Source organism: Carassius auratus, chromosome 5 (genome assembly GCF_003368295.1).
Source record: "Carassius auratus strain Wakin chromosome 5, ASM336829v1, whole genome shotgun sequence".
In the NCBI taxonomy this organism is placed as follows: Eukaryota; Metazoa; Chordata; class Actinopteri; order Cypriniformes; family Cyprinidae; genus Carassius; species Carassius auratus.
The window spans coordinates 5,442,057-5,454,370 of NC_039247.1; the positions used below are offsets into that span (position 1 = coordinate 5,442,057).

The window sequence follows — 12,314 nt, forward strand, 5'->3', positions numbered from 1 at the left end:
TTTTTTCTTCTTTGTCATGCTAGAGTGGGTGGGGGGAAATGTGTTTGAAAAACTCAATCTGAATAGTATATATGATAAACATTTTGATTTTTTTTATACACAAAGCTTGTACAGAACAACAAAAGGTTTCTAGGCCCTTTGCTTTACCTCTCATACAGAAGGTTTGAGGGCAGATTTCCCTTCATCCATCCACAGCAGAAACTCCCAGCAGCAGGAGAATGTGATGGAAAGAGAGTGGAAGATCTCCTTTGAATGGATACTAAAGCCGAGACACAACACATGAATACAAAAAGTTAAAAAAATTTATCCAAATAATTTAAAACCAAAGCCTGGACTTCAGACTTTCACATTGCAAGAGAAACTCAGTTAAAAGTCTTAATCGAGAATGAAAAAAAATGTAAAAATGTAAATGCCCTGTTAGTGATGTACTCCACGTATGTGATGGCGTCATCAATGCACCGTTTCTTGGTGCAGAGGATAAGTCGGTTGAAGTTTCCATAGATCACAGATGATCCCAGGCACTTAAACTCTGTCACAAGTCTGACATGTTTAGAATAAGAAGTGTGAACAATACATGTAGTCAAGTGGCTCAAACAATAGTGCATTAACTGATTATAATATATACTTTGAAAGTTGGTTTGAGAAAAATCATCTGCTATGTTAAATGCATAGAGGTAAAAGGTACACAATGCGATATTTAAAGGAATAGTTCATCCAAAAAAATGTATTTGCTCAATTTGAGTTTGTTTCTTCATCAAAACAGATATGGAGAAATTCTGGATTTTTAAGCTGAAATTTAAGACTAAGATCTTTTTTAAGGCCTGCACAAATAAAATAAATACCATATAAGCGGGGTAGAGCAATGTCTATAGTACCATATTAAACCGTAAAATTAACCAGTTCACATTTAAAGCTCTGTGTTTGCAGGGTAAAAACATGGGTCAATTTTTGCATTGTTCTGAACTCTGAACTAAACAACAGTTTTACTGAAAATGCTCATTCATTCTGCCAGCAGGTGGAGTGATTGGTAACAGCAGAACACAAAGCAGCGCAGCACCAGAATTTGAACTGCAGTGCTCATGTTTATTTCATGAAGTCAAAGCCTTTTTTAGTTTAATTGTCACATTCAGCCATTTAGCAATTCAAATTTGAAATCATAATTAAGACTTTCTTGTAAAATTAAGGACTTATTGAGGCTTTAAATTTGATACAACTAAATTTAAGACTTTTTAAGACCCTGCGGAAACCCTGACATTACATCTCTTGCTCACAAATGGATCCTCTGCAGTGAATGGTTGCTGTCAGAATCAGAGTTCAGACAGCTGATAAAAACATCACAATAATTCAGTCCAAATCCATCAAGACCAAAATACAAGTCATCCATAATATTGCTTTTAACAATATCCATAAGACTGCTTTTAACAGTGAAAAAGTCAATTTTCTTCCCATTGTCCACTCACATAAATTCCACCAAAACATTTCAGAACTGTCTTAGACTGTTTTCACATGTAAATGGTGCTTGATCTGTGCATATTTCTCTCCTGATTCAGACGTGATGACTTTTGTACTGAAGAAAGCAATATTATGGACTTGTATTTTAGTCAATTGTGATGTTTTTATCAGCTGTTTGAACACATTCTGACGGCACCCATTCACTGCAGAGGATCATCTTGGCCTGAGGGTAAGTACATTTTTAACCAATTTTAATTTTTGGGTCAACTTTTCCTTTACATACTGTATGCGTTTTTGCTTATGTGTCACATTCCTAAACAACCTTTATAAGGTTTTGGACTTCATACTGACACTTTTCAGCACTGATATACAGTAACTGGAGACTTAATCTCTTGCAAGTGTACATTTTAAACTTTTTTTTGCTCATTTGTACTACTCATCCTTAAAAAAAAAACTTAGTAATGCACCTTCAAATAAAATACAGTTACAATAAAAATTAAAAAGCTGCTTTAAGACAAAGTTCTGAAACTGTAGATAAATTAATAGAGCAACCTTCTGTAACCCCAAACAACAAAGCTGAAAGTTCTTTGAGCTGTACCCACTGCAGGAAGATCTTCTTCATTACCGGTAAAAATGCATTACCTGATTATCAGCATAGATGTTATGATACTGTGTGATCTCTCGAATCCAACCAAACAAATTAATTTTGAAATATATAAATAAAATAACAACATTAGGACAATTAACTGCAAAAAAGCAGAATGTTGACTGATTTGTAAAACCATAGCTGACAAGTAACGTGATCTTCAAGACTCAAATCATTAACTTAGTATAGTAGAACCTGCCTTCACACTTTCAGCGTGAGTTTATGAATTTTCAGCTACTTGCATACCACTAATGACTCACCAACAACAATAAAACGTCATATCTCCATTTTCATACAAATCGTTCATACTGTTCCGCCCTTTACTGTCTATGGTGCCGCCGCCAAACACATTTCCGCCAGCTCCAGTCACCTTCCTGCTTTGCTCCCGTCCCTAATATTTTCAACCAATGAAAATGCAACGTCACGCGTATGACATCATGTGTTTGAGTCCATCTAAGAATAAAAAAACTAAGTTCGGTAATAAAATTAAATTAATTGTAATAAATATTGTAATAAATAAAAATATGTGTAATTAATTCGGTGTGTTTTTATGTTGTTGATGACGTCTAGTGTGCTCTCCTCCAATCAAAGCCGCGAATCCGCGCATGTCAGTTAGTCTCGTCTCCTCCCTTGACGTTAGGATCCCAAAAGCTAGAAGACGTGCACTTTTTATTTATATATATTTCAGAATATCATTTCTTTCTATCGACTCGTTGCAGTGTAATATTTAATGTTCTTTTCATATTTCGGTTTCTATTATGCTTTTAGATTATTAGACCGTGCTAGATGATCAGATACAGTTATCACGTTAGCTAGGTTAACGTTAGTCAGACTGAAGGTAAGATTGTAAACAATCATAATCTTTCAGGCAACATGATTTAGATGAGCACTTGCAAACACATTAACGTTAGATTTTTTTTTTCGTTCTAAACGTGATCTTCGGCTGGAATAAACCTTGTTAGATGTGAACTGAATGTCATGGTTTCCTGGAGCCATGTCTTGTAAATCCAAAGTGGCTCCTAGTGTTGATTTTGACCACAGCTGCTCTGACAGTGTTGAGTATTTGACACTCAACTTTGGGCCTTTTGAGACCGTCCACCGCTGGAGGAGACTACCACCATGTGATGAGTTTGTGGGTGCAAGGTACACTTTTTATTATTAATGTTTAATTAGATATTTTGTTTTCAGCTTTAAAAACTGTCTATATTGGGTTTCTTGCAGGCGTAGCAAACACACTGTTGTGGCATACAGAGATGCCATCTACGTCTTTGGAGGAGACAATGGGTGACTATTTGTTTTTCTTTACTTACTTCCTTAAACTCCAATATTTGCAGAAGGATCTCATTTGGATTAATATTTCTTTCAGCAAGAACATGCTTAATGACCTGTTGCGGTTTGATGTGAAGGACTGCTCGTGGTGTCGGTGAGTGTTGCATGACAATCGCAAGGTGGATGTGCTTAAAGGGTTGCAAAAATGTGCAAAAATGAAAATTATGTCATTAATGACTCATCTTCATGTCGTTCCAAACCCGTAAGACCTCTGTTCATCTTCGGAGCACAGTTTAAGATATTTTAGATTTAGTCCGAGAGCTTTCTGTCCCTCCCTTGAAAATGTATGTACTGTATACTGTCCATGTCCAATTCTAACTGACCCTCTGATGTCACATGGACTACTTTGATGATGTTTTTATTATTTTTCTGGACATGGACAGTATACCATACATACATTTTCAATGGAAGGTCAGAAAGCTCTCAGACTAAATCTAAAATATCTTAAACTGTGCTCCGAAGATGAAATTGAGGTCTTATGGGTCTGGAGTCATTTTTGGGTAAACTTACCCTTTAAATATGATTTTATATCGCCTCTTATATCTATATATTTATGTTCTTAAACAGGGCGTTTACTACTGGGACCCCACCAGCACCAAGATACCACCACTCTGCTGTTGTGTACGGAAGCAGCATGTTTGTGTTTGGTAGGTTTTCAGTGTAACATTTAATGTTGTGTTTTCTTTCCCGCGTGTTCAATGTTTTCGTTACTTGTTTTTTAGGCGGCTACACTGGAGACATCTATTCAAACTCTAACTTGAAAAACAAAAATGATCTATTTGAGTACAAGTTTGCCACTGGGCAGTGGACAGAATGGAAGGTGGAGGGACGGTAAATCATATTGATCATTACTCATATTATCTGTAATACTCTTAATTGTGTTATAGTCTGTCTGACACACAATTGTATTTTTAATGCCTTTTTCTTTGTATTTTATGTTCCAGTCTGGTTGCCAGATCGGCTCATGGAGCCACGGTCTATAACGACAAGCTTTGGATTTTTGCTGGATATGATGGAAATGCCAGGCAAGTGTATTAGTGAATCTTTACACAGCTTTGAATAGCAAATATAAATATGTTGTAACCTTAACAAATCTATTCCAACATAACATTTTTTTTTATGTTGCTCAATATATGTATGAAGCCTTTTTTTTGTTTCCAACAGGCTAAATGACATGTGGACCATCAGTCTTCAGGACCGTGAGCAGGCATACTGGGAAGAGGTGACTATATTTGCATAACTTTAATTCAAAAACAGGATTGTTTAATTATGACACCGCCATTATTAAATCAATTTTAACTTGATTTAATTATTCTGAAGACATTATTTTATGGCTAATCCTGAATTAGTGCCAGTAACAGAAAATGCAAACATTACTCTTTGTTTTCTGCTAAATCTGTAGATGTCAACATCCAAATTGCAACATAAAATGACAAAAACTTTGTCATTAACTGCAGTATTTGAATATGTATATATTTGGGGAAAAACATTCTTAAAAGCTATCCATGATAGAAAGTTTTTATTGATATTTTTGAACTCTGTATCATCAAATTAGATAATATTTCGCCTATTTTTCAAATCACAATTATTTTATCTTCCAAGATGCAGGACTGTGTTATGTGATTTTAAACTTTTACTTAAGGGTTTTGTGTTCACATTAAAGCTTATAAAATACACAATTACCTGCCAGTAAACATGCACCATGATTTACTGCTTTCTTTGTTTCCTTTAGATTGAACAAAGTGGTGAAATCCCACCTTCCTGTTGTAACTTCCCAGTAGCTGTATGTCAGGATAAGATGTTTGTTTTCTCCGGCCAAAGTGGAGCAAAGATCACCAACAACCTCTTTCAGTTTGAATTCAAAGGCCACATGTGAGCACGGCAAAGAGGAACATGATTAATGTCATTTCATGTGTAATATGCACACAAGCTTTTATCATGTCAAGTTACATTTATTTATATAACGCTTTATACAATACAGATTGTTTCAAAGCAGCTTCACGGTAATAAACAAGATAAACAATGAGAGTTTATCAGTTTCAGCTATAAAGCAGCTCTATAATACAGTGGTGTCATTTTCAGCTCAACATTACATAAAGAGGAACTATAATTTATTTGTACTCAATAAGCAGTGTATTTTCTCTTCAGATGGACCCGTATCCCAACTGAGCACTTGCTGCGTGGCTCCCCTCCGCCCCCTCAGAGACGCTACGGACACACCATGGTGGCGTTTGACCGTCACCTGTATGTGTTTGGAGGAGCAGCAGACAACACTCTTCCCAATGAACTGCACTGCTATGATGTGGACTCCCAGACATGGGAGGTCATTCAGGCCAGCACGGACAGCGAGGTATTAGAGAATTCATAGGAATGTGACTTTGAATTACCACAATAACATCAAATTTATAAACAGGCATTGCAAATTAGTTTTTTGTGATGTTATTTTACATTTTCTATTCATTAAAGAATCCTAAATAAAGATGGATTGTGGTTTCATCAAAATGTTAAGCATCACAGCTGTTTTCAACATTGATATTGAAATATTACTTGAGCATCATCAAATCATCACATTAGAATGAGTTGAAGGGTCATGTGACTGGAGTAATGATGCTGAAAATTCAGCTTTGCATCACACAAATAAATTAAATTGTTAAATATTTTGAAATAGAAAATGGGTATTTTAAATTGCGAACTTTTTTTTTTTTTTTACTTTATTTTTGGTGTGAAAAATGCAGCCTTGGTGAGCATAAGGGACTTATGTCTTACCTACCCCAAACTTTTGAACTGTAGTGTAGTAAACATAAAAACGCATGATAATTAATTTATTTGCATCGATTTATATGAAGTAAATCTGAACAGATCATAGTACCTATAAATTCATAACAACATTATAAGCACCAAAGACTCAATTCTGGATGTTTTCACCATTCTTTTTGATGAGTTAATTGAGTTTCTCAGTTGTTAGTGGAAAAGGGTTTACCTATTGGTCTGTGGTGTGTAATCTATAATTCAGAACTGTGATGTGGATTTCTTACAGATGCCAAGTGGGAGGCTGTTCCATGCAGCGGCTGTCATCCATGATGCCATGTACATCTTCGGGGGGACTGTGGACAATAATGTGCGCAGTGGAGAAATGTACAGGTTTCAGGTGAGGGCCTGACCTCTAGAAATACATCTGTTTAGTCTAATTCAGTTGAACATACTATATTATTCTAACTGTTCTTTATTACCTTGTGTACTAGTTTTCTTGTTATCCAAAGTGCACACTTCATGAGGACTATGGCAAACTGTGGGAGAACCGTCAGTTCTGTGATGTAGAGTTTATCTTGGGGGAGGTCAGTTTGTCCTAGAAAAAAGAAAGTCTGATACACACTGTCAATCTGAATAATTGGCATTGTTTTAGTAATAAATCGCCTCTACTCAACTGTTTGTGTTTACAGAGGGAGGAGAAGGTCCTGGGTCATATTGCCATTGTAACAGCTCGCTGTAAGTGGCTCCGCAAGAAGATTCTACAGGCGAGAGATCGACAGAAACAGGTCTGTTTCATTTTCATCGTTTGAATGTAGATATACATTCTTTTAAATGTGTACATCCTTATTAAATATGATTATGAGTCAATTCTGTACGCATCTTTAAGGAGACATTTAAAATAATGTAAACAAATTATTGTTAAATATTAGATTTTTTTTTTTATTGCTGTTTAACTTGCACTATTTTTATTTGGGTTATTTGCATACTTTTTTTATCCTTGGTATTGTTCCATTGTCCCGGTATTGTGGTCGACCGAAATGTGTTTTTTGACAGCCGATGCTGATGCCGATATCTTGGAAATTAGGGGGGCCAATAGCCAATATAAAGCCGATAGGATTTTTTTAAATTACGATTATTAATATTTAAAAAATGTGAAATAATTTGACAATGGATTAAATGAAACATGCTTATACTTTAAATGACAGTATTTTTCACAAATAAATAAATATTTAATAAAAATATTATTAAAAAGACTTTATTAAAAAAACACTGTAACCAACAGGGAACCAGTAATCATATTTTTCAAATAAAGCAAGGGTAATCCTCATTTTACATACAGCACAGCACACAGTGAAAATGACATGAATATGACAGTGGGCAAATGCATAAAGCGCAGTATAATTTGAAATCAAAAGATAGTTTAAAGCATTCAATCAAAACAAGATCTCACAGCTGGATTCGACTAAATTTGCAAGGTTTGTGAAATTAAATGTTCATTAGTCATTCAATGATTTATTTAAATTATATGAATGCATATTTGCTTAATGCTGATGGCAAATGAGAAAGTATTATAATCTTTGCCTTTCTATTACTTATAGGCCTAATATAAAAGCAGTCATTATAATACCTTCTGTATACATTAATTTCTTTGTTGAACCGTTCTGATTGTTTGACAGACGTCCATCTATGTTAGACAGAACTGTTAATGACGATGACGACCAAGAGAGAGTGTGAGCACTGTATGCACTCAGGCGCTGCCGCTCTCAGCGGCGTCAAAATAAAAGTCCTGCATCGAACACATCAGCCAAGCAGAAAAATAGTATCAGCCGATATATCGGCCTTGGTGATATATCGGTCGACCACTAATTTTATGTACATTCTTTTAAGGAGGAATGAAAATTCATGTCCAAATCTGTTTACTTTTGGCCAGTCAGAATGTAAAATAATATTTAGCCTCTCTCTCTCTCTCTGACTCTCTTTTTTTTTGTAGAAGAGTAAACTGGAATGCAGTGAGGAGAGTGAGGATTCTAGCTCAGGCAGTCAGAAGGACAGCTCTGGAAGGTCAAGGGGTCCTCCTTTATTGGAAGTGTCAATCAGAGAAGCAGACGCACAACCATTTGAGGTTTTGATGCAGTTCCTGTACACAGACAAGATACAGTACCCACGTAGAGGTAAGTTACACTAAACACCTGTTTACCTGATATGCCTTGTGAAGGTCTGCTTAATAAGAGGTGAGTGTCATATTTTCTTCACGTCTCTCCTCAGGTCATGTCCAGGATGTGCTGTTGATCATGGATGTGTATAAACTTGCTCTGAGTTTCAAACTGTCCAGACTGGAGCAGCTCTGTGTTCAGTACATTGAGGCATCTGTCGATCTGCAGAACGTTTTGAGTGTGTGTGAAAATGCAAACAAGCTACAGCTGGACCAGCTCAAGGTAAATTTGAAGTAACACACTCCTGATCACAAAATGACCTTGCCAGAGAGTCAAATACTCTTTTGTATCTCCATATTTCTGCCCCCAGGAACATTGCCTGAACTTTGTGGTGAAGGAAAGTCACTTTAACCAGGTGATCATGACCAAAGAGTTTGAGCACCTGTCCACTCCGCTGATCGTGGAGATAGTGCGACGCAAACAACAGCCTCCTCCCCGAGTCTATTCAGATCTGCCGGTGGACATTGGTAAAAAGGAAAACATCTTCTCACATATTTTTGTACACACAAGCTTTCAGGACAGATGCAAAATGGAGCGTATGGCTTAAAAAATATTTTGTTTCAGGCACATCTCTGGTGCAGGACATGAAGGCTTGTCTAGAGGGGGCGGGCCATGAGTTCTGTGACATCATCCTTTTGCTAGATGGTCATCCGCGCCCTGCACATAAGGCCATACTTGCTGCTCGCTCCAGGTAATGAACCCAATAGTCCCCAGGGCCTATAACAGGACTTCAACAAAAACTCGCTTTGCATGTAAAATATTAAAGGGGCAGTTCACCCAAAAATGAGGTTCAAATAAACAGTTGACAGTAGGCACTGAACATAGTATATGTATTTTTTTCATATTATGGTTGTCAGTGGCTACCGTGTTTGGTTACCAACATTGTTTAAAATATCTTGTGTGTTCTGTCCCTTTAAAAAGATGAGTGTATGACTGTGTTCTTAATAGACCACATTTACATATAAACAATGCGCCTCTTTCATTAAAGTTGCATATGTCCATAAAACAGACCTTCCTGAAAACGAGCGCTGTGTTTTACTCATAGTATTCAAATCTCGGCTGAAAAAAAAATGACAATGCAAATGAACTTGTAAAATATTATTATAGTAGTCAAAATAAACTGTCATCCATTTGCCTGAAGGAACTCATTTTATGCAACATTTTTTCATGGTAGAGAGCAGGTGGACCTTCCATACCAACTGAAATATAAAAATTTTCATAAATTCAAAAGTATATAAAATTCAAAAGTCAGAACGGCTTTATTTACACCAAAATAAAATAAAAAAAATAAATTTTTTATAAATGTTATTTTATTTTTTTATTAATTGAATAACTTTTATGTCCGTTTTAGGATATTTTCAGTTTTAATTTGAGCAATTCAAGTACTTCAGATTAAACTAAATTAAAATAAGAAAGTTTGCCTTGGCAGCTAACTGAAATATTTACTGAAAGTGTAACTGAAAGTTGTTTTTATATATATATAAGTGCAATGTTTGGAGGTTCGATTCCCTGGGAACACATGATATGTAAAAAATGATAGCCTGAATTCACTGTAAGTCGCTTTGGATAAAAGTGTCTGCTAAATGCATATATGTAAAATTTTTATTTAATTTAAATGTAATTTTATATATATATATATATATTATATTATATATATATATATTTTTTTTTTTTTTACATTTATAACAAATGTGTTTTAATAGATTAGGTTAAGAAGAATAGCACTGCTTTGGTTATGCAGCAAGTGATCTGGGTATTCCATGAACAAAATGTGCAGTGTAGTGCATATTACTTATTTTATTTTTCTACATAAATAAAAGCTGGTCAGCCATTCCAAATCTGTCTTGATCTTTTTGACTGTGTCTTTTGATAATTTACCAGTTGATTGTCTTCTCGATTTCTTTGACAGTTATTTTGAGGCCATGTTCCGCTCCTTCATGCCAGAGGACGGGCAGGTGAACATTTCGATAGGTGAGATGGTTCCAAGTACACAGGCCTTTGAGTCCATGCTGCGTTATATTTATTATGGGGACGTCAACATGCCTCCAGAGGACTCGCTGTATCCTTATTACTGCCTCATGCTCTTCATTTTATAGCACTGTATGTAATCTTTATTTTTGGTAATGATTTTGACCCCCTTTTCTATTATTATTGTTATACATTTGAACATGTAAGTGTCATATTAACAAAAATTCGGACAAAACTCATTCCCCTTGCAAGAGACATGAATGATGCCTCAAATAGTGTTATTGTTAAGGAGATGTGTGCGCTTACTTGCAATTTTCTAGGTGGATGATAAAACAGGTGGAAGAAATCCATAGATAAAATTGGAGTGAAATTTTAAATGATTTGTTTGCCCTTAACTGGCGCACAGATACCTGTTTGCAGCACCTTATTACTACGGTTTCTCCAACAACAGACTGCAGGCCTACTGCAAGCAAAATCTGGAGATGAATGTTACTGTAGAGAATGTCTTACAGGTATATATCAAATATCATACACTACCAGTCAAAAGATTGGGGCCAGTCAGAAATTAAAGGAATAGTTCAGATAAAAATGCAAATTTGCTGAAAATGTACACATCCTCAGGCCATCCAAGATGTAGATGAGTTTGTGTCTTCATCGAAACAGATTTAGAGAAATGTAGCATTACATCACTTGCTCACAAATGGATCCTCTGCAGTGAATGGGTGCCGTCAGAATGAGAGTCCAAAACAGCTGATAAAAACATCACAATAATCCACACAAGTTAACATGGCAGCGTTATTTTTGATTCTGTCCATCAAATATTAAATGCTGGTGTTTTGCACTTTCTGTTCATCAAAGAATCCTGAAAAAACATTCAACATTCAAACCATTTGATGATCAAGAACTGCATACGCATGCTATCACCTTTTGTATCTTCAGATCTTGGAAGCAGCTGATAAGACTCAAGCCCTGGACATGAAGAAACACTGCCTGCATATAATAGTCCATCAGTTCACCAAGGTGGGTGTGCTATTGACCACAGCTCTGAGCGTGTGCTGGCTGCCTCGCCACGGCTAAAAACACATCACCAAGATATTCACTGCCATGTGGACTGCCTCTATAAACTGTTAAATGTGTCATTTTATTAATACAGAGAGATCTGTAACTGCATTTAGGCCTATTTAATCATGACCATTGTTAACAATCAATTAAACTCACACCAGAAGTCATAAATTGTCCCACTTTTGGCTACATCAAACAATTATAGAATATTTTAAATGCCAGTGAGTGCCTTTGTTAACAGAGTTCCCTAAAAATATTTGACATTCTGGTCTATTTGGCCCTGTTTGGCCCTTATCAGTTTCTTTTTGGCTGTTTATTTGCGGTCTCTTGCATGGCCTGTGTTGTTTACCATTTATTTCTTTGGTTCTCCTTCCTTCCCTGAAGGTGTCCAAGCTCCCCAACCTGCGATCGCTCAGCCAACCGCTGCTGTTGGACATCATTGACTCGCTGGCATCCCACATATCAGACAAACAGTGCACTGAGATGAGCTCTGATATATAGTTTCTCCTCCCCTTTCACGTCCCATCCCATCCCTTATGAACTTTTTCATTTTTGCTTCCACGCCATTTCCTTCCCTTGTCATCCAGCACCTCCTCCCAGCCCGTATAATCCTGCCTCACACCCCACCTCAGTCAGATTGGGTCTTGTTTGCTGCTTCACGTTCCCCTAGATTTGATTGGCCTAATTGTGTAGGAGAAACATGCTGGATATTGCAAAAATGGTAAAACTGCAAAAAGTTAGACTCACATTTACATTCGTTTTAATGTGCATATATTTCTGACAAATACCTTTATTTGGTAGTGCACATCAAATCTGTCAATGGCCAACATTGGTGTTTAATTAGACATATAGTTATTGTGTCCCACATAATGAAAGAAAATCACAAAAAAAAA

General features: G+C 36.2%; 1 protein-coding gene across 1 annotated transcript; it reads left to right on the forward strand.

Moving 5' to 3' along the window:
• The first annotated feature begins 2,721 nt into the window (after window positions 1–2,721).
• Window positions 2,722–12,314, forward strand: LOC113072121 (leucine-zipper-like transcriptional regulator 1). Its single transcript, XM_026245260.1, has 21 exons — window positions 2,722–2,936; window positions 3,061–3,241; window positions 3,320–3,382; window positions 3,465–3,521; window positions 3,995–4,074; window positions 4,150–4,258; window positions 4,372–4,452; window positions 4,592–4,649; window positions 5,160–5,299; window positions 5,576–5,777; window positions 6,465–6,575; window positions 6,670–6,762; window positions 6,868–6,963; window positions 8,169–8,349; window positions 8,444–8,613; window positions 8,702–8,858; window positions 8,956–9,082; window positions 10,301–10,450; window positions 10,766–10,871; window positions 11,299–11,379; window positions 11,806–12,314. Exons 2-21 carry the CDS (start codon window positions 3,072–3,074, stop codon window positions 11,920–11,922), a joined length of 2,349 nt encoding a protein of 782 aa, XP_026101045.1. The 5' UTR covers window positions 2,722–2,936; window positions 3,061–3,071; the 3' UTR covers window positions 11,923–12,314.

Coding starts and splice junctions, on each gene's coding strand:
- LOC113072121 (XM_026245260.1), top strand. CDS start 3,072: ATGTCATGGTTTCCTGGAGCCATGTCTTGTAAATCCAAAGTGGCTCCT. Junction 3,383..3,464: donor GTCTTTGGAGGAGACAATGG/GTGACTATTTGT, acceptor TATTTCTTTCAG/CAAGAACATGCTTAATGACC. Junction 8,614..8,701: donor TACAGCTGGACCAGCTCAAG/GTAAATTTGAAG, acceptor TTCTGCCCCCAG/GAACATTGCCTGAACTTTGT.